The sequence below is a fragment of the Pisolithus orientalis genome (assembly GCF_024613125.1).
Source record: "Pisolithus orientalis strain OTSU chromosome Unknown F5J12scaffold_2, whole genome shotgun sequence".
Lineage (NCBI taxonomy): Eukaryota > Fungi > Basidiomycota > Agaricomycetes > Boletales > Pisolithaceae > Pisolithus > Pisolithus orientalis.
The window spans coordinates 2074867-2098921 of NW_026260783.1; the positions used below are offsets into that span (position 1 = coordinate 2074867).

Sequence of the window (24055 nt, forward strand, 5' to 3'; positions counted from 1 at the left end):
CTGGTCACCAGACTAACCATCATACACGTTCACAGAAAACGGAAAGTCTAGAGGGGTATCTTAGTAGGCATAAACTGGGAAAACTAATTCAGATCAACATTCCCCTGCGACCAGCATTGCCATAAGTTCTCTGCCACAACACATGGGAGAACAAAGATACTCACGCGATGCTCGCAGTTTGGAGCGTCCTAGAAATACGTATGCAATAGTTTGCTGAACTCAACAGCAGCAGGACTGGTTTACTACTTACGAGATAAAACCACAAATCATAGCAGAGGTTGCCATTCTTGCGATAACCTTGGCCTGCGACGGCGCGAGGGCACTTAGCACACCAATCTGGATACCCAGGGCGCCAAGATTGGCGAAACCGCAGAGCGAGTACGATGCAATGGTGAAAGCGCGAGTCGAAAGTGGGTTAGAGCCAGCCTGGATGGCAGAAAGTTCTAGTGCATGGTGCATTTTCTGGTAAACGTCTTATGTTTGTCGAGGAAATACCTACCGGTATATGCTGCAAACTCATTCTCGATGAGTTTCGTAGCGAGTAACTGGGCGACCGTGAATATCTCCTTACTTGGTACACCTGATGGATGCAAGTAGGCGGACATTAACTGCATCGAGTAGATGGGCTACATACCAAGGAGGAAGGTGACCGGGTATGCGATGTAGCCAAGGATGAGCTGTAGGGTAAGCTTGTCTATGCCGAATCCACGACCAACCCATGTTAACACGGAATTGAAGGTGGCCACAAGGGAGAGAATTATCAAGACATTTGTCCTGTCAAAATATCCAGTAATACAGGGGCGGGCAAGGTGCAAACACGTACAAAATATGGCCAGCAACCTTCAAACCAAATAGACCACCCTTCGAGAAAGCGTGCAGTGCATTCACCGGACGATCCTCCGAGTCTTCCTTACCACGGTCAATGACGATACGTCCACGAGTGACTGGCTCCTTCGGTTTCTGGAACGCGCATCTTGCTGATGGCAATAGAGGCTGGAATTGACATCACAGAGGAGGTAACGAGGTTCTGAGGTGGAACCCCTAAAGCAATATATGCGGAAAGCACAGCTCCAGAAATCGTTGAAAATCCTGTGCTCTCGGTAAATGCAGAACATGCCATGGCTTTTGAGTAGCACTGACCGGAAGTCATGGAAAGGTGAAGTTCAGAGGCTGTCATTATATCGACGTAAGGTTTAACCAGACAAGCAGATTCCCCCATTCCCACCCATGGGGACGCAGCAGCGACGACGGCTTCGGCGCCAGACACGTTCATCAACTTGAAGAAGAACCATGCGCTTTGAAGAGTAGGAATGTGAGACGGCAAACCAAGATGTAAATAACGTTCCAACACGCACAATCCTTTGACGATCCATTGCATCACACCAAGCTTAGGAGTACCTTAGCGAATGAACAAGTTAAAAGGTGGAAGGCGGCGTACGTAGTAGAGCATTTGAACCGTTGCGATGAAAAATATAATGGAGGCGAGCTACAGAGCCCGTTAGCATGATAGTAGATGTGCGAAGAAAAGAAAGAACGAACAGTGTTAACAAAGAACCAATGTTTAGCGATAGTCTCAGCATCGAAGAAGAACTCAGCGCCGACGTTCGCCTCGGTCAGGAAGCCCTCAGCGAGGTTCGCAATGTACCTGAAAAGAGAATAGCCGGCACTTGTCTTCAACACGAACAGGGCGACAGCCTGTTGAATGAACAAGCCAGTGATGACAGTGGGCCTAGATAAATAGATAAAATGAGGCAAAGCATGCATAATGTGAAGCAGAAAGCTTCGAACCAGCAGATTTTAGTACGGTTGGTCGAGCTCAAGTAGAATCCGCACTGAAATACAAAGAGGCCGAGAACAGAAATTGCTCTGTGGCGATAGTCATCGTCCTAAAACCATTTCAGGAAGAGAAATCGTTGATCATAAGCAAGACATACGAGAGACAGGGGGAAACCAAATGCGGAACCGAAAATAAATGCGACAAGGCAGGACCAGCCAATCGTGAGCCTGAGCTTGCGAGGGATCCTGTACCAAGGTTTCTGGACAACCGGGACCCATACAGCTTCTACTGGACGAGTGACAGCTGAGTTTGGAATGAAGCGGAAAGCGATGATACTTGACAGATAACATCAAACGAAAGCCCCGTTCAGAGGGGCCGCGGAGAATACTCACAGTAGGAACATCCATGCGAAGACGGTTTGCTGGACCCTGTCGACAATGACATTCATAAGCAGTTGTCGACCGTCATCAAATTAAAAAATTCCTACCATCTCGGGACGGGTCGCCTTGAGCACTGTTGCGGAAATCCACCAGCCAAGAATCAGGGCTGCCGGTAGCAAAGAGCAATCACAACCTGTATCTTTCTACGAAGCGAGGTGGCCTCGAAGCGCCGCTTTCGGCTGTCTTCGTCGATGCGAACGTTTTCGGTGTCCGTCAAGGCTTGCTTCCCATCTGAAATCAAAGGCCTTTTCTGAGTAAGAATCTGGTCCGCAGTGAATTCGGTCCCAGCGACGGGAGTGGACTTCAGTCATGGTTCGCCGGAAGAATCGTGGGGAGAGGACAGCAGGTGACCGAACAACACCGGAGTTAGACCCGGGGTACTTATCGGGCACCACAGTCCACATTTAACAGTAAACTTTGACATACTTGCGGCGGCGAAGCTGACAGATTTGAACCTGTGGCAATGTAGAAAATAGGAATCCTGAAACTTCAAGGCACCACGTCTTCCTTGTAGGTGAGATAAGTGACCCAGCAAAAAAACATGGCCCCGCGGAGACAAGATTGCTGCAGTGCGAGCCCATTTACCGTGATAAATAGGGTTACTAGCGCGTGGCCGTGGAGTTGGTGCCGGACATCAACAGCGGGTAAGTAAATATCCTCCTAGTACCCTAAGGCCCCCCACGGCCCCAGTGGTGAGAAACCAGGGGGATGCCAAGCTTTCTACTGGATTGGAAATCTCCACTGAACAGGTTACAAGCAGTCCCTAAAAGTCTCGGGGAATACACCACACGTAGTCCAAGCCCCCCTGAATCAATCTCGGCTCTTAAACCTTCAGCGCCTTTATCGACTTTCCGCTGGTGATTGCCAACCATTCGCCAGGCGCGGTCGTATGGCCGGTATTCATCGTCATCCCTGGTATCTGCGGGGACCACGCCAGATTCGTTACCTCGCCGCTAGCAGAATATGCCATGATCGGATCTGTGACTACGCGCTTCTTGACGTCCGGTCGGGGCGAGTTCAGACGCGCATTGGCCGCGCGTGGTGATGTCGCAGTTTGTGTGTATGCTGCCAGATCCCAGAGCAACACCTGAGAGTCATCACCTGGATACAGCATGTCGGGGTCAGTAGCCCATTCGCAAAATGACCTAGATCAGGTACGTACTAGCTGTGGCGAGGAGGGGATGGTCCGTTGTGCTCCAGCCCATAGCATTTACTTGACTGCGGTGTCCCCTAAGTTCGATGACGGGCTGTCCAGGGCTTCGCATATCGAGAATCTGGACGTCTGTCCCGTCCATATGGAATGTCGACATGTAGTTAGAATCGGTAGGATTGAATGCGATGCGCAGGAGGGGGGATGTAGGAAGACGGGATGTGGCTGAAGGCGGAGGAGCATTCTTCGGCGCGGGTGTCTCGTACAGAATCGTCGAGTGCTCCAGACTCCGTAAATCGAAGGCGCGAAGGCTCCCGTCGGCACCGACGGAGACAAATATGTCCGTTGAACCAGGCAGCCAGGCAACATCGTACACTTCGCGATCGTGTGCAATGAGTTGCGTGATAGCGGTTGCTGTGTCGATGTTCCAAACCGTACACGTAGTGTCTATGGACGATGTCACGATGAGACTAGGTGCCTTTTCGTTCCACGAGAAGCTCGTCAACGGTGCCCCTGAGGCCTGGTTTTGCACTTTTGATTGCTATGCGCAGGTGGGTGAATAGGAACGAAGGATAATCCAATGACCTACCCCGGAGAGGCCAGTTTTGAGCGTCAGCCGATGTCCACCCCCGCTGGGCTGTCTCCCCACATACGCAGACGACGCCAGGGGCGCATCGCCAGAGTACTCCCACACCCTCAACGCGTCCGACGTGGTGGCTAGCAACTCGGTGCTTGGAGACTTGCCGGTCCAGGGGAAGCCTGTCGCGCTTGCAGGCTGCCACTGTAGATTCGTTGCTGGATAGCCGTGATTGGCCTCAACGAGGGTTACGAAGTCGGGATAGTCAGTGTAGTCGTCTTCAACGAGGACTCGTTCGTCTTGGAGGCCGACGACTGCGATGCGATTCCGATAGTCTTCTGTGAACGAAGCGATTGCGAGACGAAAGGCGGATCGAGGACGAGACTGGTGGCCGGGCGAGGGCGACTTGCACCAGTCGATGGCGTGGACGGGCCCTGCTGCAGGTTAGCCCCTCCGAACTCTGTCCGAATTGCTAAAACGTACAAGGGGCCTCATACTGAAGTAAAGTAGTTTGTGTCATGAACAAGGCCGTGAGAGTACCAACGACAGCACCGCATCACACACGCTCATCCCCTGAAGGAGGGATTTCAAACAAACAATTTGACTTAGCATGACGATGGCACCAGATTCAGCAAAACTGAGTTGTTTTTAGAGGTTTACATAGCAAGCAATATCATATCTACACAGCGAGCGATAGGAGAGCACTGATAAACTACGACGGAAGGCATCGAGAGTGCTGGCAGATTCGAGCTTGGGACTTTGAGTTGCTGGTTGGAGAGGGTGAGGTCGGGTCAGGGACAAGTGGGATGTGAAGCGGGGGGTCAGTCGGATAAATAGCAGGCGCGATATTTGTTGTTTTGTCGCAAGAATCCACTGGGGTCGATAATTTGCAGGCGATAAGATCAGAGCAATAGACGAACTATAAGTCAAGGGAATGGGTGTGAGGGTGAGTCGGACAAGAAATGATGTCGAGTCTAGTCGGTGTCGACCATGGAGATGGCGCCGCACTGTTCACAAAAGCTCCACATAGTTCTTGAGCCGTCGGGGCTTGCTGAGCATGCCACACGTAGCTTCGGTATTTGAGAACAATTCAAGCTAGGGGTCGAATACATTAACGGAGACGAAAGAGCGCAAAATATACCAGACAACAAGCTGCACGAGGCAGGGCTTACCCATGGTGAGTAAAACTGCTGGCAGGTTGCAACAAGCCAACGGCTTTGGTGGAGTCTGGTGAATAGGGGTCGAGGACAGGCTGACGGGCACTGAGTCTGGGGTAAAGAGCTGGCGGGCGGTGATTGATGATTGACAAGCCAGAGCGTCACGTCACACTTACGGGAGTTGTAATCGACAGCATCATATAGACCGGAAGAGACGCTGGAGGAGCTGCTGGCAGTAGAGACAAGACGAGAGTGATGGTTCTCAGGGAAAAAAAGGTCCAAGTCAGAAGAGGGAGAATCAGACATAGGAACATCAGAGTCGGGCTCAAAGCCAGGGAAGGGAACCAATTTCAGTTGTTTAGCGGCCTGTCATGGCGTGATGTTGTAGAGGGTAGCGCTGGTACTCGGGGACGAGAACGCACCTGAGGACAGTCGGTGGAGACATCAAAGTCGAACTTGCGTTTTACAGCCATGGCAGAAGGGGGGGGAATGAAGATATTAGGACAAGACGCGCAAGGGGAGCACGAACAAGAGAACAACGAAGAGCGGAGGTCCTTGGAAGGCAGTCCCGCCTACAACTTATACGCGATCGAATTTGACTTTATTTGTACGATGCCGCGGAGTTGCAATTTTATGAACCCCAGATCCAATCGCCGAATTTGGATCGCAGTCACGTGGTCCCTCTCGCCGCCCTACCTGCTGTCGTGGCCGCACTCTCCTGCCACCAATGGACTCACCTTTCTTAGACCTTCTCCTCGACTTCCTGTCCGACAAGCTCCCGCCGCCGCTGTACACGTTCCTGCTGTCGTTCCTCTCACATACCATCACCCTACTCACAGCCCTCATCTCCCTCGTACAGTCCCTCATTGCAGCCAAACCATGGGAATGGGATCCACAAACCATCATCCCGCCCCTCATAAGCATTCTCGTCGCGTACCTCGCTTTGCACAGTCTATACAGGACAACCGGATGGATATTCAGGACTGTCTTCTGGTTTGTCAAATGGGGGACCATACTTGCGGCAGTATCAGCAGGCATGGGCTGGTACATGGCGAATCAAAACCCATCAGGCACTGTCATTTCGAACCTTGGCAAAGCCCTTGTGAGTGTCTCCAATAGCCATCGCCGAGGCTCAGTTGGCATAGGTCCATCCCACCCGCAGACGGGGACTGCGCCCCAAACCAATGAAAGAGTACAGCCTAAACCTTGGGATTCTTTCCACAAGCACCGTACTTGGCAGTACCAAGAACAAGGCGGAAGGGGGACAGGAGCCCCGGATGCTCAGAAGATCATGGCTGACATCGCGGCAGCTGCAGGTCGTACGCTGATGGAAGGAAACTGGTGGGATGCTGCGAAGACAGCCTTCACCAGTTCTACGACCAATCGGGATCAGCCTGGAAAGACAACCAATGATAAAAGGCAAGGGAGGGCCAGATAGTTGCATTCGTTTCCATATATCAGAGATTCAGTTGGTGGGCAATGTATACATATTCTTCGATCATAACAGTACGGGTATTTATCTAGGACTTGACCGGCCCTGCTACCTGGGGCGAACTCTTGTATCGGTAGCTGCAAACAGTCGTAAGGAGCCGTCACGGGTAGGGGGAAATACCAACTTTGCTATGCGACCCAGCTGCACCAAACCAGTAGAACCGACAAAGAAATTCACCTAGGCAACAACCATTACAGCACGGCTTTTTAGGAGACGAACATGGATACTCACTGCAGCAAGGCTGTAGTTGATTGGCGTGATAACGAGAGAGTACCTAACCCAGATAAAACCGGTACATGCCAACGCTGCGCCAGTTCGGGATCAGAGTTGTCCATTGAATGCCCCAACATGACTCGATACGTACCAAAGTTCTGGGACACGCTCAATTTCTCCGCAGGACGACTCATGTCCTTCAAGCCAGCCGCAACCAAACACCACTTCATCAGTGGTGCCCAAAAAAACACCGTTTTGGGGCCTGCCGAGCAGAAGACCAGAGTGAGGTGAATTCGCCATAGACCGAGTCACATACCAGCGGGGTGGTTTACGAACGCAGAGAACTTGGAAGGAACGGCTGAAGCTGCTGCACCCGACATTTTTCAATCTGAATAGTCGTCTGGAATCCCGATCCTAACGTGGATGAGAGTGCTTAAGTAGAGAAGTCGACGTCCGATCGCAAAGCCTGTCCGCCAGATTAGGTAAGGCGCAACTGCCACAAGTGTATTGTATGACTCGATCACTTGCTCGACTGTTGTCCATACTGCCATCGAACAATACTACAGAAAATTGCATCCATACCAATACCGTCGTATCCTACGTCTGCTTAGAAAGGCTGACCAACCCATTTCCGCACGAGATCTTCCCAGCAGCCAGTCAAATGCATGTGCCCTCCCGGGCAGGTCTCCAAAGTGATCGCGCCGCGTTCGTCAAGCCCACGCAGTCCGATGTAATCGTCGATATAAAGTGGTTGCTGCTTCATGGAGACGATGGATCTGGCAGTGGTGCGCTGATGAAGTTTAATAAGAGGATGTTGGTCATCATGGGAGTCTGATAGCGATTGTGTGGAAAATGTATCAAATTCTTCCAAAGGTGCTTCCGAACCAAACCAAGCACTCTCCTTGGGGATAACTGTCGCATCTTGCGCAAAAAGCACCAGGATCAGGTTTTCTAGGGAGGCTAGGTTGTCGGCATATGTCACATTCCTGGCAGTAGGCAGCATGACTTCGTTGTTAATGTTAGCAAGAAAGCCGTTGAGTGACATGTAAAGGCCCAGTTGGTCTGGGTCTCGGAAATACTGAGCCTAAAAGAAAAAGCAAGTTGGGGTGACCATGACCACAGGACATCAAAATCTGGCAAGATGCGAACCTGAACTAAATGTTCTTGCGCCCATTCCGTGTAAACACCGGCCTTCGCAGCGCGGCGCGCTACCTCGCAGAGAAAATCGAAAGAGCGGCATGGCGGAATATCGGATATACCCATGTGCTGTGAACCGAATGTAATAAGGTTGTAAACGGGGGGGTAGTTGTAACGTTCCACGTATCCCCGCAAAAACTGTCCACCCTGCGAGAAACCGATGGCATCGAACCCCCTTCCAAGCTCAGGTATGGATACGAGTTGCTCAGCAACGAGAGCTATCTGAGCATTGATATTGCCATACTGCGAAACCTGGTGTCAGCAAGAGCGTTGAACGGAACAATACATCAAGCACTTGCAAAGGTTGCACGTTTGTCTTCCTTGACATCTTTGTCAATGTAAACCGAATGGACAAAGATGCCGGGGTGCAGCTTCTTCACCTCGCTTTCAAACTGGACAATTCCAGACGAGGCGTAGGTATCACCTAGACCATGCCAAACTACCAAAGGTCGGACGTCGTTCGTAGGGGCGGATATGGCATACCCCGCCAGGGTGACGCACAACAGTACTGGAAGGAACATGACGAAGTAACGAGGGCGAGCGAGCACAGCCACAAAACGTGAATCGACGGATCCCGGGTCCAACATAGAACTGTTCGGTTCTCTCCTACATACATAACCTCATGGGTGCCTAATAATACGTATGATGTGCATACCTCTCAGGACAGACAGTTGGATGCGGTACGAGGGAATTTCGTATTTGGGTTGCCTCAAGTGGAAGTTGTACTAAGCACGAGCCTTTCCGCGACGAAGGATTCCAGACATGAACACGAGGTGGGACCCCAGTAAAATAATAAGCTCTACATATGACAATATGACATGATATTGACAGGTCTGTACCTGACCCCAGACCCCTTGGGCAAGTCGAACTGGATCACCACTGCTGCAGTGTGATAGTTGGTACCTTAGCCTATTACATATTTCCGTTGGGTGGATTGAGAAATGAGACGACTTTGCAAATTGTCAACTAGCAAAATAATTGACTGGGAGTTCTTGGGGTCCGATTACCCTATTATGGAATGCCTTTGCTCGGCCTACCGTGACACGATCCGACGGAGAAACGAAAAAGCAACTTTGATAACGTTCACACAACCAGGCTCGACGTGTGTACTAATAATATTATGCGTGTTTGGCGATATTTTCGGTAGACACCTCTCAAGACGATGTCATGTGTGCATTATATATGTAGGCTCTCGCCCGATCTACCAAACTTCCTGAGGCATACTCGGCGGCTCTCACTCCCTGATGGTTCTAAGGCCCCCATCGAAGCGTGATGCCATCCTCATTTTAGTGGGGGCTCTGTGCACGCACCTCCTCACGGTCCTTGCACCGCTGGCGCCTCAAGCCATAGTGATCAGCCATAGTTTGAAAGGGCAGGTGATTCTGGAACATCCTGTGCTATATGATCAAGCGCCGGAGGACCCCCAAGCAGCCGGCGTCTTGGGCGAGGACGTCCGGCTTTCTGAGGAGGATACTTCGAGCGGTGGGCCCGGAGGTCAGACTTTGGTATTTCGTTACGCATTACTTTTACCGATATTTCCCCCGACAACAGCTGTCTTCCCGGAGACCACCTTAGTTGAGCATGTCCCTGGCTGGACAGTCTTCCGCGACGTATATATGTTCAATGGGACTCTGCTTATCGTATCGTCGTCTCCCAGTTCATACCCAGAGATCAGATACATGACATCGACGGGCCTCGCTGCAGATGTCTCGGCCGCTAATATTGCTGCACGTGAACCCACCCAGTGGAACATGGATTTCCTAAGTCCGGAGCAAGCGGCTCAACGCTGGGGAGAAAGTCCTGGAGACCGACGAATCACGACTGTAGAGGGCAATACGGTGAGCAGGCGTGTTGTCATTTGTCAGAGTCTCTAATAGCATCGCAATTTCTAGCTTCTGTTTAACGATCCTCCGCAGTGTACGTGTGACAGTTGTACTTGCCCGCATCGAGGCTCAATTCCCTCTAGTCCTTGCACATTATTACCACTTCTGCGCTGAGCTTCTACTGGGTACCTGGTCTTTCTGGACTGGGGCAGCTTATCCAGAGCCTCCACCACCTGTGCATCGCGCCATCTTCCCGCACTCGTCGGCCTCTGGATGGCGAGACCACCCAGGGTTCAACAGCTATTTTCTCCGTGCCGCCTTTCCGTCACTTACTGTAGAGGTGGATATTGATTGGCAGGACCGCGTGGCGGCTACTGCGGAAAGCGATATCGATCGGGCATGGCACCTCCCGTATCTCTTACTTGCAGACAGGTCTGCAGCCTTTCGAGGCAGACTTTGTGGGTCGACGAATCAACGGACGGCAAGCGAGTCGGTCGATGGTCTCATTGCTCGTTCGAAACTGGATGTCAATGGTCTTTGGTGGCGACCAATCAGAAATGCCGTGTGGCGCTTTGCCGGGGCCACCGGGAACGTCTTGGATGTGAAGGGGGGAGAAAACGTAGATGAAGAGTACGAGGAAACTGATAAATTTACGATTACTTACGTTTCTCGACAAGGGACGAGACGCCGTCTAATACCCGAGGACCATGATTTACTGGTTTCGGAGCTAGAGGCTCTTGTGGCAAGGAAAAACGCTGAGGCATCGTTGACGAAGGGAAAGGCATGGGTGTTGAACGTCGTGATGGCGGAAACATTGACCAAGAACGAGCAAGTACGCCTTGCTTCCGAAACAAATGTGAGGGCAACGAGGGACGAGCTCGAAAGAATATGGCTGACAAGATTGTCAGGTCTTACTCGGCGTTCATGGAAATGGTCTTTCTCACTTGATTTTGTTGCCTCGCACTCGGTTCTCAGCTGTGATCGAAATTTTCTACCCTAGTGGTTTTGCCTACGATTACGAATGGACGGCACGGGCGGTGGGCATCAAGCATTACGGTGTGTGGAACGATACGTGAGTAAGCAGTCCTAGCATCCGCACCCCATTCCTGAGCTACTTATAGCTATTTCACGGAGGAGAATACGCCGAGAGTTCATTATCCTGAGGGGTTCCAGGGCCCCAGCATCCCAGTCTATGGGCCAACCATTGCAAATCTGATCGAAAAGCGCATCATGCGAGAATTGCCATGACCCTTGGACGGTTTTCTGGTGATCGCAGTAGCCAGCCACCTGACACTTTGTGCTTACTGGCCACTGTACGGTTTTATGCGTAGAAGCGTGCAATTTCTTGGATTTTCCTACGTATGAGCTGTATACAGACATTTCGGGGACAATCGTTGTACATGTTCATATTTCTGTATCGTAAGGGCTTTTCTGGGAACGGATAGTCACCGTGTGGCTGTACATGCCCCTCTCCGTCGACAGGCCCCTCAAGATCTCAACGTCAACCCTCAGATGACTTATTTGCAACTTCTTCAAATCGATAAGCTAGCAATCTAGCTCGATAACTCTCGGACTCTCTGGAGTTCTCAGCATGATGTTTACCACTTTTAGATGCGGCCGGGGTCACGAGGCCGCCCCTGGCCGCTCCCGTGATTGTCAGGGGATAGGTCATGACGTTCGACGGCTCTCTGGGGCCCTGGGGTGTTTGCTTGGTTTCCTTGATTTGGGAAGCCCTCGACCGAAACCACTGAGATTATCAACTCTGGCTCTGGCTCATCTTGCCTCGTGGAAACAGATAGCCATCCGATAACCCATCTCCCGCTACGTACTCTTGTAAAGGCGGTCCCTTCTTGTCATAACCAGTTACTCCACACTCTTTGGTATATAACCCTCGATTGTTGGTCTGCCCTCCCATCGGACCACGCTTTTGTCTGACTACCACATCCACCGACCACCACACACGATGGCTCCTTATTGGGAACCCGGTACGATGTATAACCACGGCGATGTCGTGACATACGAAGGTGCGCAAGCATCCCATGAAATATTTCCCCCCTAACGATCGATACGTTTGCAGGCGCGCAATACAAGATCATTCAGCCTCATCGTTCCCAGGTATGATTGCATTGCACTGCAGGATCCTACCCTACTTACGCAGAAGTGTGAAATATAGAGCGACTGGGCGCCTCCCGTTACACCTGCACTTTGGGGTCGCATTCCTGGAGGTGAATGTCACGAGAAACCCCATTATGGGGGGGATTGCAAGCCTGCTTCTGGCTACAACCCCGTCTATGAACAGCAGCAGCAATCTCAACAACCGTTCCACCAGCACAAGGAAGCCGATCAATCGTCGTACAATGTTCCAGTCACGCAACCACCCAAGCAAGAAGGCGAGAAGCACGACGAGAAAAAGAAGATACTTGAAGTAACTAGCATCCATCCATTGTAATGTCGCTCTCTCATATTGATTACAGATTGGCGGAGGACTTCTCGCCGGAGCTGCGCTTCTAGGTGGAGGACTATATGCCTACAAGGAACACGGTAAGAAGGAGGAAGAGGTATGATTTTTCCCCAGACGTGCGATGCGTGTTTTTCTCACAGGGCCTGTAGAAGCAGGCGCATAACTGGGCTGAGTCAACCTGGCTCAGGGACGCCCAGGCTCGCACTGAACAGTTCAGGAGTGGTCGGTACCCTGGACCTGTAGCATGGGTGTTGAACGAGGGTAAGGACATACCCCGTGATGCTATCCAGGGCGGCGAAGAGCGAGGGGAACGTCTCTACATTTGCCGTGCATACCACGAGGTTTGTTGACCTATCATAACATACACATACATTCGTTGCTAAGCACTCTGCACGACAGGGTGGATTGAGTGAGGGATACCTCTGCTGTTTAACTCCTTGGACTAATTGACTTCATACGTAGTGATTGGCAAAGCGTGCCGTGTCTTCAAGAAAGGTGCTGTCATCGGATACAGCCACAAAGAGTATCATGTGGGTCCGACACCTCCACTGCCTATTGGTCAATGTTGAGTGATGACCACAGCTTGACACGTATGAAATCCTCGTCGGAGACGCACGCGCCGTGAGATGGGTTTCTGTCTCTGGCCAGTTCGATGTCAGAAAGTTAGGTGGTGCTAGACCTGTTGAGGGCGGAAGGGAGCCCGACGGTACACCTCAGTACATCGCACAGGCGCCACACCAAAAAGCGGTACACCCAGGGAAGGCATGCGAGACATATGGAGACGGCTGTTTCATTCCTTACGATAACGGTGAAAAGAAAGTCAAGGTGACTAAAGCAAGCATCACATAGGTAGTCATTGATCTGACCTCTTTTTGCAGGAGTATGCTATACTTTGCTACGTTTGAATGTGAATCAACACCGAAATCTCCGTAACCGCGATGCAACCGTGTAAGGAACATCATTACATACCTGGATCAAGGGTTTTGTACTACGTATCTACCATTACTTGGACCATGAAAATTTGTATCTGACAACCATAGATTAGAGTACGCAATCGCAAAGTCGTGGACCGGCTGCGAGTGTGCACTCCGCACGACACGTGTCGTACATGTATGGACTTCCAGACTTAAAGACTCGACTGAGGAGAGTTGTTCATCAAGCGACGATATCGGGCTCAGCGATAAGCATATGGACGGTCGTTGATCTCACTTGATACCATAGAATTCCTTGGTACCCCGATACGTGGGCCGGAGCAATGGGTGGCAGTATTCAATATAAACTACTTTAGGTTGCGGCTGGCCCCCGTGCTACATTTCCACGGAAAAAGGACCTGCACAACCCTCCGCAAATCCCATAAATGTCTCGTGGACACCACAAGGAAATGCCTCTGATCTCCCGGTGCCATGCGCCGCTGGCTTGCTCCAGTTCAAACGCCAAGCCAACGGAAGTCTCCGTGGCACAGATCTGCCGTCCAGCTGCCAGGCTGCATGCGGAAGCTTCGCATGCAGCGCGCTAGCTCGACGCTTTGGGCAGGCCCACACCTTTGAACAACTAGAACATGGTGGCTTGGGGGACCGAGTTCTGACCCTGGTAGCATACGAAGCCGAGGCCCGTGTTAAAGTACTTACCTTATTTTTGCAGTCCGGTGGCAGAAAAACGCCGCTTCTCTAAACCGACGTGTTCGAACCACTGAATAGTTTTTCCGTGGCCTTTAAACTGGAAAGGTAGCCTTGTTTAAGACCCTGTTACTTAATTCTCAGTGATTCTTACCTTGATGCGCGATTAAAGAAGCAGAGAACTAAGACGCGAAATCTTAATAGTTGCCTTCGACCGGTTCCACGGAATACAGAGTTACATTATGAAGTGGCCATGACGAAGCTCTTTCAGCGTTATCGAGTGGCGAGCCTGCCACCGCAAACGGACTCCACGACCGCCTCAACCTCTTCCTTCGAGCATTGACAGCTGTCTGTGCAACAACTGTTTGCACAGCTCTGCACTGGTATCGTTGGAGCCGCTACGGGGTTCGAGCTCGACGTCTTCTCGTGGTGATGCGCGCAACATCCACCAGTAAAATTCTCATCTTGTGCCCACCTAACCATTTTAAATCCCTCCCACCCAAATAGCAGTGCAATGACAATCGCAGTGGCCGAGTCAACCCACCAGCCGTCCTCCCATACACGGTAAATCAACGAACCAACTAGCAATACACCGCTGAACTGAATGCAAGACAGCGCACAGAGCGCTTCACCCTGCATTGTACTCGAGTTGAGAGCACGTGCGAGATAACGTTTGGGAATCCAAAGGAGAAACGTAATGAACATCGTGCTGCCGGCAATTATAAGGGCTGCGTCGGAACGGCTGGGGTGCTCGTGTGCCACCAATGAGGCGATGGAGGTGCCAATAGCAGCAAGAGCTAGAGCAATGAGAAGAAAGCCGATGCCTGTGGACGCAATCTTTTCAGTTCTACGAACTAGATTAGTTACATCACGTAGGAATATTAGATAGACTTACCTCAAGATACTTGACGAGCGCTCCACTGAGGCATTCTCGTCGCCGGGTTTGATGGCGGCAAGGAACCGCCAAGTGACCAGACAAGAAGACACGACTTCGATGGCTGATTGAATGCCAAAGAATACGAGGGAACGTGAAGACGAGTCGACGCCGAAGAGTACAGAAACGACGCCCTCAGCAGTGTTGTAAAAAACGCTGACGATGCTAATGGTGATGGCAAACCGCTGAAGATTTCGACGGGAGACCATGTTAGAAGCTGTAAAATTACAGTGCGGATAGACAAAGGATGGGTTTAATACCATTCAGCAACCCGTGGCAAATTAGGACAAGCCCGAGTCGTGGCAGGGGGGTCCACCGAGCATTACTTGAAGGAGCTCTCCCGTCCACATGATGGCAGACCATTCGGATTCATTAGAACGTAGCTTCGTAAGATCCAGCAAGGTAGAGATTCGATGACCCGTTGTCACGGTGCGATTCCTTGAGCGTTGCGCAGTGAACTACGAAGCCAGATCAAAATTCAGTAGAGGAACTACGTAGGCGTAATCCTCGCTTGGCCGGTGAAATATGTAGTAGTCCTCAAACATTGGTCTACAAAAGTGTCTCGGCCTGCGGAATAATAGAACTGGCATTGAGGGCATGCTACCACACGAGACAAAGTTTTCCATGATGTGACATCCGCGGTCGTACGACAAGGGTCCAAACTAGTCCCGGTATCCAGAGGGTGAAGGACGTAATAGTTTCCGCTGTTTGTGATCGAGCAATAGTGCTCTGAGCCCTTTTCCTAAAGGGCTGTCAAATTCTTGGCTTGAGGTGTCAGATGACCATAAGGAGCTTTTAGCGAGACTAAGCGAGTGGTAGTAAACGTAAGGAGTATGCAATTGAAGTTCGAAGTCCTCGCTGGGGCGTTCGTAGTACAAATTTATGTTCAAGCTACATCAGTAAGCGAATAAATAGTTTAAACCTGACACCAACTGGTCATAACCATGATTCCATCATTCCCTCTCTCTCTGATGGCCTGCCGTGTGAGTTGGAGGTTGAAATAACAAGTACCTGGTATTAGGACAGCTGGCAAGTCAGTAGACGGAAGTAGCAGTGGAAGGGTAGAAGCACGTGACCAACATCGGTACACGTGGTATTAGTTGTTTGCGCTGCTTCCTAATCGGGCGAGAAGAAGAAACGACGTCCCGAGCACGTTGAAGGCACGCTGCTCGTCGCCGTCCGTGGCGATCATGGAGACCCCCTCGTCGACCACCCTCCTGAACCCACGATTGCGGTTCATCGGACGCAGCTCAAGTCCCCGTATGCCGGACAGCGGAGTGGACAACACCCCTCATGCAGCCCATCACCGTATACACGCTGCTGCTGAGGAGGACGACGAGCAGCCCACTCCCCGGATACCATTCAAGGCTATCACCTTGTCCAGTGGTGACCCCGGTCCCAGTAATGTCGTCAATTCTGTTCCAACTAATGCGATACCTTCCGATACCCCAGCCGCCACCCGTCTGCGCGCTCTCATTTCCCGTGTATCTCTCCCCCCTCCCAACGTCTCTTCTGTTGTTTCTGAGAATGTTCCTTCGGAACCGGATTCTGACGATGCGTTTTCAAGACTTGGCTCGAGTACTACCAGCACTGCCCGCGACAACTTGAGGGATCTTTTCTCCAGAGCTTTGCGCGATTCCATGCCACAGAACAGAAGGCGGCGTCGAAATAGTGTCGATAATAGCGAAATCGAAATATCACCAGTGTCGGACAGAGAAGAAGTTGGACATCAAAGGAAACAACGGCGTAGCTGGAGTGATGAAGAGGGAGAGAATCCAAGTATGTACTTATCTCAAATTCACCTGGTTCTAGGTGTTCACCAAGCCTATGAGTCAGGGTTGACGAGAGAATCCGATAGTTCTGCTCGGTCATCGCATGCAACGACTTTTAACACTCTACGTGCACGGCTTGCGTCCTCACAATCTCAGATCATGGATGTGCACCTGCCAACGACCTTGTATGACCGTATGTAGGTTGGTGTTTAAGTATTTATCTTGCCATTTACCCTTCTTTAGAATCCGACATGTCTCCGCTAAGTCCACCTACGCATGCTCCTCCTCGGACTGCATCCATGCCATCCCAACAATTAGACCCGTCACTTGGAACCCCACCCGCGGCTACTAGCACCCCGCAACAGTCGTTTCAGTTTCCCTCAAGGTTAACTTCTCAGTCAAGTCAGTACCTATTATGGTAGATAGGATTTGGACGCTGATAGATGCCAGACTTGTTGGAACAAGACTCCATCATGCAAGGAGCCGTGGGTGAAGTGTTGGATTCTGACAGTCAAGGTTTGCTTATTGTGTAGTGTCTCACGTGCATCTAAGTCTTTTTCTGCGTCAGCTTCTCGGCCTTCCTCCAATATGATGAATCCAATCAACGTCCCCGCCAGCTTACGCCCACTTGTGAGCGCAAATTCTATTGTGCCCGAGCCGAAACCTGTGCTTGCTGGCCGTGAACCTAGTTGTCAGTACATGAACTTACGATTCATAATCTCCGTGGACTGATAACCTCCAAGCCAGTGATTCGAAGATTAAGGGAAAATGTACGTGGCAAATTCCTGCCAGTAGCGAGTTCGTCGTGATTTCCTCATTCTATCAGCCAAGGACCGTGATCACTCTCCTAGTGATAGCAAGCGAAATGGCCAGCGTGAGCGCAATTGGGACCGTCATACACCTGGGAGGTCTGACACACCAAATCACCACTATTCCCGTATTCCCCATGGATCCCCTTCCCATATCAAGTCGATCTCCCATGAGTCATTTACGACACGTGAATCTCCGCGGTCATCACTCCAGAGCCGTTTGAATAGGCGGGGGAGCGTTGCGTCATTAAGTAGCTTCGATGATGACTTTAGTTCCCGACCGAGCTCAAGGGGTTCCTTAGCTGACAGTCAGTCTTTTCCTTTGCCTTCTTACCATTCCTTTATTGATACTTGTCAGATCATGAACTTTTTCGCGAAAGAAATTACGAGAGAGAGCGCGATTGGAACAGACCGCATCCACAATCCAGGCCCTCGTCGAGTCTAAGTAACAGTTCGCACAGTCACGCTCACTTGCACCCACCTCGTCCGCTTTCTGCGACTCCGTATCAGACACCTACGCTTGCTTCTCTGCAACGACGATCCTCGCGTTCTTCCCTTCGTTCGTCTTCTCCAACCTCCTTGGCCAGCCGCGAATCGCTGAAAGAGCAGGAAGAAGAAGAGAAACGCGAAATTACGCATGAAAGGGAGAGAAACTGGAATTCACCTCGTCCGACATGGGGGATCTCCAAGCGACACAGTTTGGGAAGCAGTGGAAGTGGTGGGACTTCGCCACCTGCACACCGGCTTTCCAAAGAGTCCATCAAAAGGTTCTCTGCGAGTAGCCACGAGGCACCTCACCTTGGATCATCCGTTTCGCAAGCATCTGATCCGTCCAACGTTCTTGCAGGTCATGAGCCCTGGCACTCGGACCAATTTCGCCTGTGGTTGAATCAGAACCATGGGTTTGGGAGTCATTCCAGGTACAGTCACAGTCCAACGAAGACACCGGCAGCTGCATCGAAGTTCGGCTGGCATTTCCATCGGCAATCCTTGCCACCACTTGAATTTGACAGCTCACCCGATCCTTCTACGCGTCGCCAGAAATATAGTCACGATGACCCGTCACCTCCTAGTTCGAGGCCGTCGAGTCGTGCTTCAGGGATTATCAAACCAAGCATGATTCCGGTTCGTACTGTAATGAAAGCGACGCCAGGCGATGGCCATTCAGTCCCCGTGCCTAAGCCCTCGTATCCAGGTGATGACCATGACCACTTTTTACACAATGGAAGCCAAGGGGGATCTGCGGGGCAGGAAGACATGGTTTTGGGTATGACCTACGCTGCAACCTCGGCTGTGTGCATGCTGACTCTGGTGTAGCTAGTGACGAAGAATCGATCATGGACTTTCTTCCTTCTCAACCCGTACAAAGTCAGGCAGACGCTCCAGATGCTACCCCCAGAGGCCTTGACACTGTTGACGCAGAAGCTTCGGCGCCTTCCAGGTCACTACTGGAGTCACGATTCTCGCTCTTCGAAACTTCGGCTACCGACCGCCCTCTAGACGAGCCTCGCCCAGAGGGAGCACTGCTTTCGTCTCAATCTCCGCAAAGTACTGGGATTTGTCTGGACCCCTCGTCGTCCGCTGTACCCGCAAGCTTCACCCCTCCTGGAACCCCACCTTCCACTTCTAACATCGGGACAGGGAACCTGGAACCAGCGCAGCATGGTATCCTATCTACCCCGCCTTGTCCACCAATTTTCAGTTCTGCTGTCCTCCACCTCCGAACCCCTTCCCCTCCTCGTGATCTACCTGATCTTCCGGATCCCCCATCAGACGACAACGTATCAAACGGTACGCCGGTGAAACTGGGTACAGGGAACTAGTTCATATCCAGATTTCTCAACAACAAAAACGCCCAAGCCACCTGGCGCATGGGCTGTGACACCCCAGCAGATTCAACCTCCATCTAAGACACCATCACCTGCTCACTCATCAGCTGCAGAATCTACCCACAATTTATCGACTATCTTCATCCCTCTTCCACGAGACGGTCCATCCCAGCGACAAACAGACAAAGGCACTCACGGCAGAGGCCGGTTTCACGACTCCTCAATCGATTGTGCAGGACTGATAGCCTTCCTCTTCAGACCCCGGCTCCACCTGGGGCTTGGATGAGAACCCCCAGTCAGTTTCCCTCGCAGGGGAGCGCTGATGATCAGTCGCAGTTCGGGACGATTGGCAGAAGGAGAAGTTTTTTGAAGGTCCGCTTCGATGTCTCCGAGTCCGAAACATCTACAGTAGGGGACCAGCCCAATTCACCGCTGACTGCCATTAGGTTAAGCAACGTTGACTTCCCAGAACCGAGGCCGACCGAAGCCGGGGTAATTACGCGTGGTGGACAGTCCGAAACTGCCGGACCACCATCCATCTGTGCAGCTCGACAGCCAGCTACCATTACAGATATCCCGTCGACACCCAATGCCCAGAATGGATTGCCCATTCCAAGGCCATTGCGGAAGTCGCCAATGGTCCGAGTAGTAGATGAGTACGGTAAAGAAAGGCACGATGCAGAAGAATCTAGCTTGCAGGATTCTTTTGATCAGAATGACTACTCGAATGCAAGCTCGACACCAGGCACCTCGTTTCAGCATGCTGTTACATCCACCCGCAAAGTCAGGAACACGGTGCGAATTGTGGATGCCATGGGGAGAGACATGAATGAGCAGCAAGCAATTGCATTGTTCCACGATATAACTACGATATCGGATGATCCCCCACGTGGTCGTGGTGAAGCTATCACTCGCATAAAACAAGCGGTTCAGGAGTTGCAAGAGGGCATGAGTGATGCCGACGGGTATGTTTCCGCTTCGCATTTAGTAGTTAGGAAAATATGGATGACCTTTCTACGTGACAGATCCGCGGATGAGCTGATACCGAGCTCGGCCCGGTTGGAGAAACTTGAGGAAGTTTCGAAGGGTGCGCGAGCTAAGCGGGACCAACTTGCCCTGAACCTACAGAGGGAAGTAGCGCAAAGGAAGGAACTTTTCTTTAATCACAGTGCAGGCGCAAAGACCACGTGGAATAATCGGCCTTCGGTTTGTGAATTTTACTCACCGCCAAATTCATCGAGCTTACCAAGGGGACTTCAAGGCGGATGCCATCAGTGGTAGACGGAAGCCATGGAATCGGGTGTTCATGTACTGCAGTATCTTGATCCAACTGTTGCTGATATTGGCAATGTGGAGGTACACTCTTCTCAGATATTTATGTCTGGCAGCTACTTACAATTGACCCCTAGATATGCTCATATTGAAGCCCGACGGCTTTTCTACACGACATACTACGATCCATTGTATCCCGAACTCTACTCTCTTGATAGGAATCCCTTCTTCGCGGGCGCTTACTCGTCGCACTCATGGACGATGCTTGATTCGTGGGAAACGGTTCGCCGGGAGGGATGGAGAGCAATAGGCATGGAAATTCGACGCGCGGTCAGGTACGTCGGAGACCAGGTTTGGGACCACTGGGGTGAACAGTCGAGCTCCCGTACTGAAAGACCAACTTGAGTGGGAAGGATTATTATTTACTGTTAGTAGGTTTGGTGTATGTAGAATGTATGCTCGTATTCTCAAGCTCATCAGGAGGATCAAAAAATATTTACATAAATCAAAAACACCTAGAGGGAAAGGAAGTCGTAATGGCGCACCCCTCGTTGCTCGACGTCATACACGATGTCCTGGTCATATCATCGCCGCCTGTCAGTCAAGCGCATCTGTTCAGTAGCAGCTCTTCTTCCATATCCTCCAGACTGCAGTCAATACTTGACACAACGTCGCAGTTAAACTATGCGCTCACGCAGCTCAGTGCAATGCCGCCCTCAAATCAAACGTCCAAACTCGTGAGCCTCATGAAACAGCATGCCGCGATCACAGCGTCCATCTCCACCTCACGCGCAACTATAGCTGGTCTTTCTTCCGCTGATCGATCCGTCATCTTCCCCGACCATGCCCCTCCTTCTCCAGACCGGTTTGCAGAATGGGGTCGCGCTGCGGGCATGGAGGCATTCGTTGACAGTCCCGGAGGGTCGTCTATGACCACCATTGTGTTGGCAGGGAAGGTTCTAGTCTTGGATGTTGATATCGATGGACGCGTTCTTGTCAAAACATCCTTCGCGATTGGCAATAATGTCCCCAACGGTACAGCTGTAGCACCTGAGCTGGACGCGTTTCTTGCGAGAGAGGTATCCAGATGGGTGGAGGCTGCCAAGTACGCATCGCAAGGTGAATCCTTTCCGAGCATGCCAGGGGAACCAGCTGTTGTAGCAGCCATTTGCGCTCGTACTCTGTTGGGCCACATGCGCTACCTCAAGAATCTCGATTCGCTTGCTGATAGTGAGGGTGAACGCGGCATCCGATGGTTCATGGAGCCAGTCGTCGCACTCCAACACTTCATGTCCAAGGCCGGCGATCAGTATCCCTCTGGGTAGGTTTCGTTGCCGACTCTTTAAGTGGCTCCCACTCAAGCAACCTGACAGGTCAAAAACAGTACCATTGGACAAGCTACTAGTCCAACGGGCCTTTCCCATACTTTACCTTAATTTTCCTTCCCTTCTCGTTCCTCGTCTGGTTGTCCCCTCTTGCGTACCTTCAATTCCGTTTATCGATACCCAAGCACCTTCGGGGGGCCACTGGGCAGACGGATATACCGTTGGCTCATCTGACGACTTCACTCGTCAACGAACCTAAGGGAGCGACGGTCGCCTCGCTTAAACTCGTTCCTTCATCCGAGGTTTCGATCGTTGGTGCTGTATCAGAGGGTCAAAATGACCACCCGTTTCCGTCGAGTCCCTTACATTCGTGGATACTCGACTTTTCCAGATCTCCCTCTATATATCAGGGTCACGGTGGTATAGTGATGTCGCAGACGCGTATGCGAGCCATTCAGGGCATTCTCGGTATCGATGTGGCTACCGACATAATCATGAGTATCGGCACTCCAGCCGGTGCCTCAGGCATGGGTCCCTTTGGGTCTATGCCTAGCATGAGCCAGCTCAATTTCAATAATTTTGGTGCATCCCAAGCAACGACTGTCGAAAGCCTCAGCTCCATCAGGAGCAGCTGGGTAGACTTGTTGGTGCGTGTGTTTCTGCGCCTGTTATCCTTACCTCCATGTGGCTGGGGACTACCTTGGTGTTACATTTTCATGTATCTGCAAGTTTGCTCTATAGACGCGGTTGGGATGGCTTTTCAATACTGAATAATTGACATATCCCGAGGCTTTCAATTCCTACGCGGTCCTTTTCCGATCCACGACTTACTTGCTTCACCTAGTTTAACCCGACGTCTTCGGCGGAGCACTACAGAACTACCTACGTACGTCCTTGATCTAAGTTTCGGACTCGCATATTTATTTTTTGCTGTCCATAGCGTTCTCCTAGTGGAGTGCACCCCCCTCTCAATTTACGTCTTTCGGTTCCTCAGGAACCAGGTTTTTTACTTCAGAGGGTTCCTGTGCGAACTACAAACCAAGTGTCACGCGTCTTAGAGGTACGCTTTACTCTCAATTCTTTGCTTTCATTTCATCCGCGTGCTGATGCAACGCTCAACAGATTGTCAGAGAACAATGCTGGCTAAATGAGCTATTGCTCATGTCTCAGTGGCAACCAGAAGACACAGCAGCTCTTCCGAAAGACTCCAAGGGTGCTGATCTACCCTCTTCCACTGGGGCCATGGGCGCAGATGCAACAGAACTACTCGCATCTCTCCTTGAGGGGTCGTTTACACCGAAATCCATTCCCGTCTCTGTCTTCCTTCCATCCACCTCTCTTCCGCCCCTTGCCCAGTCCCACCGCCATGCTACCTCCTGTCCCGGTTCCTCAATTCAGCTTTAGTGGTCTTGGCCCTCCTCCGGTCTCCGGTGGTACGAGCGATAGCCTATTCGGGACTGGCGATATGGACATGGACATGGAGATCCCCGGTTTGAGCATGAGCATGAACTCATCTATGGAGATTGGCATTGACGCGAGGATGGGCATGGAAATAGGAGGGGGAGTGAATATGGGAGGTATGGGCAGTATGGGAATAGATTTTAGTGGATCAGTAAGCCCGCCGCGGCAACCGCCGATGATCATACTGTCGAGCCCCGCCAAGGCGCCTACGGTGGACCTTGTCGAACTGCGTGTTTCGTTTGTGCCGGGAAGCTCTACCGGTGCTGGCTCAGTAGGGCTGGGAAATGAAGGGGGAGATTGCAGAGTGAAGGTTGAGGCTTCTCCGGGAGTGGACACGAAGGGAATGGATGAGATTGTGAGAAGAGGTGGGATTTGGGGAACTCCCTGGGAGAGTCTGGACGAAGAATCACAAGTGATCTACTCTATTGGTATGCGCGCAATAAACCATGTTCAGACACCAGTTGACATGTACTTGCACTGAGTGTAAGCTGCCTTGTCTCTTGTAGTACCTTGAGCACTGGCTCTCGACTGGAAAAATTGCAACATCTAGGATTGTATTTCGCCCTAACCGAGGCCTTCAAACAACGGCAACATCATCTGAGGCAGCCATAAGGAGTGTGTACTGAGAGAACGGCAATGAACCTTGCAATATTGTCAGATGCGCAAGTACCGCAGTTCTTACAAAGTAACCAACGAGAACGAGAATACCGTGACGGTATGCCCAGCGCCCAGTACAATCATATACATCAA

At 51.3% G+C, this 24055-nt stretch overlaps 12 protein-coding genes across 12 annotated transcripts; 6 read left to right on the top strand and 6 right to left on the bottom strand.

Moving 5' to 3' along the window:
* Positions 1-160: 160 nt before the first annotated feature.
* Positions 161-2528, bottom strand: F5J12DRAFT_902859 (Na+ dependent nucleoside transporter C-terminus-domain-containing protein; the record flags this gene model as incomplete). Its single annotated transcript, XM_051748333.1, has 15 exons — positions 161-188; positions 251-443; positions 500-580; positions 635-774; positions 824-960; positions 1010-1089; positions 1141-1295; positions 1356-1387; positions 1439-1486; positions 1540-1729; positions 1789-1886; positions 1935-2112; positions 2170-2198; positions 2265-2323; positions 2417-2528. 15 exons carry the CDS (start codon positions 2526-2528, stop codon positions 161-163), a joined length of 1560 nt encoding a protein of 519 aa, XP_051605191.1.
* A 512-nt stretch (positions 2529-3040) lies between these two features.
* On the bottom strand, positions 3041-4464 carry F5J12DRAFT_712297 (WD40-repeat-containing domain protein; the record flags this gene model as incomplete). Its single annotated transcript, XM_051740752.1, has 4 exons — positions 3041-3318; positions 3380-3908; positions 3957-4378; positions 4428-4464. The coding sequence occupies 4 exons, from the start codon at positions 4462-4464 to the stop codon at positions 3041-3043; spliced, it is 1266 nt and encodes a 421-aa protein (XP_051605192.1).
* Positions 4465-4548: 84 nt separating this feature from the next.
* F5J12DRAFT_799398 (uncharacterized protein) lies at positions 4549-5786 on the bottom strand. The gene is made up of 4 exons (XM_051744277.1): positions 5524-5786; positions 5278-5467; positions 5117-5225; positions 4549-5039 (listed from the first exon to the last, which is right to left on the bottom strand). Exons 1-4 carry the CDS (start codon positions 5572-5574, stop codon positions 4919-4921), a joined length of 471 nt encoding a protein of 156 aa, XP_051605193.1. The 5' UTR covers positions 5575-5786; the 3' UTR covers positions 4549-4918.
* Positions 5787-5828: 42 nt separating this feature from the next.
* On the top strand, positions 5829-6539 carry F5J12DRAFT_712728 (uncharacterized protein; the record flags this gene model as incomplete). Its single annotated transcript, XM_051740781.1, has 1 exon — positions 5829-6539. The coding sequence occupies one exon, from the start codon at positions 5829-5831 to the stop codon at positions 6537-6539; it is 711 nt and encodes a 236-aa protein (XP_051605194.1).
* Positions 6540-6580: 41 nt separating this feature from the next.
* F5J12DRAFT_202002 (mitochondrial pyruvate carrier) lies at positions 6581-7284 on the bottom strand. The gene is made up of 5 exons (XM_051738385.1): positions 7123-7284; positions 6958-7068; positions 6825-6898; positions 6718-6770; positions 6581-6670 (listed from the first exon to the last, which is right to left on the bottom strand). The coding sequence occupies exons 1-5, from the start codon at positions 7184-7186 to the stop codon at positions 6622-6624; spliced, it is 351 nt and encodes a 116-aa protein (XP_051605195.1). The 5' UTR covers positions 7187-7284; the 3' UTR covers positions 6581-6621.
* An 8-nt stretch (positions 7285-7292) lies between these two features.
* Positions 7293-8668, bottom strand: F5J12DRAFT_799410 (Alpha/Beta hydrolase protein). Its single transcript, XM_051744278.1, has 3 exons — positions 8303-8668; positions 7956-8246; positions 7293-7890 (listed from the first exon to the last, which is right to left on the bottom strand). Exons 1-3 carry the CDS (start codon positions 8588-8590, stop codon positions 7414-7416), a joined length of 1056 nt encoding a protein of 351 aa, XP_051605196.1. The 5' UTR covers positions 8591-8668; the 3' UTR covers positions 7293-7413.
* Positions 8669-9163: 495 nt separating this feature from the next.
* Positions 9164-11293, top strand: F5J12DRAFT_799413 (uncharacterized protein). The gene is made up of 6 exons (XM_051744279.1): positions 9164-9497; positions 9555-9841; positions 9896-9920; positions 9970-10682; positions 10735-10898; positions 10948-11293. The coding sequence occupies exons 1-6, from the start codon at positions 9248-9250 to the stop codon at positions 11072-11074; spliced, it is 1566 nt and encodes a 521-aa protein (XP_051605197.1). The 5' UTR covers positions 9164-9247; the 3' UTR covers positions 11075-11293.
* Positions 11294-11299: 6 nt separating this feature from the next.
* Positions 11300-13610, top strand: F5J12DRAFT_799415 (carbohydrate-binding module family 12 protein). Its single transcript, XM_051744280.1, has 9 exons — positions 11300-11850; positions 11904-11941; positions 12000-12251; positions 12301-12384; positions 12437-12628; positions 12687-12696; positions 12750-12817; positions 12870-13112; positions 13166-13610. Exons 1-9 carry the CDS (start codon positions 11790-11792, stop codon positions 13190-13192), a joined length of 975 nt encoding a protein of 324 aa, XP_051605198.1. The 5' UTR covers positions 11300-11789; the 3' UTR covers positions 13193-13610.
* A 566-nt stretch (positions 13611-14176) lies between these two features.
* Positions 14177-15046, bottom strand: F5J12DRAFT_712478 (uncharacterized protein; the record flags this gene model as incomplete). Its single annotated transcript, XM_051740766.1, has 2 exons — positions 14177-14750; positions 14799-15046. The coding sequence occupies 2 exons, from the start codon at positions 15044-15046 to the stop codon at positions 14177-14179; spliced, it is 822 nt and encodes a 273-aa protein (XP_051605199.1).
* Positions 15047-15971: 925 nt separating this feature from the next.
* On the top strand, positions 15972-19385 carry F5J12DRAFT_202100 (uncharacterized protein). Its single transcript, XM_051738386.1, has 9 exons — positions 15972-16616; positions 16674-16802; positions 16853-17011; positions 17060-17125; positions 17178-17300; positions 17353-17379; positions 17436-17726; positions 17777-18685; positions 18736-19385. Exons 1-9 carry the CDS (start codon positions 16028-16030, stop codon positions 19239-19241), a joined length of 2799 nt encoding a protein of 932 aa, XP_051605200.1. The 5' UTR covers positions 15972-16027; the 3' UTR covers positions 19242-19385.
* On the top strand, positions 19386-21022 carry F5J12DRAFT_202101 (uncharacterized protein). The gene is made up of 4 exons (XM_051738387.1): positions 19386-20212; positions 20273-20453; positions 20509-20603; positions 20657-21022. Exons 1-4 carry the CDS (start codon positions 19530-19532, stop codon positions 20922-20924), a joined length of 1227 nt encoding a protein of 408 aa, XP_051605201.1. The 5' UTR covers positions 19386-19529; the 3' UTR covers positions 20925-21022.
* An 85-nt stretch (positions 21023-21107) lies between these two features.
* F5J12DRAFT_799434 (uncharacterized protein) lies at positions 21108-23895 on the top strand. Its single transcript, XM_051744281.1, has 8 exons — positions 21108-21840; positions 21893-21971; positions 22030-22491; positions 22689-22730; positions 22785-22904; positions 22967-23199; positions 23243-23670; positions 23699-23895. Exons 1-8 carry the CDS (start codon positions 21227-21229, stop codon positions 23719-23721), a joined length of 2001 nt encoding a protein of 666 aa, XP_051605202.1. The 5' UTR covers positions 21108-21226; the 3' UTR covers positions 23722-23895.
* The last annotated feature ends 160 nt before the right edge of the window (positions 23896-24055 follow it).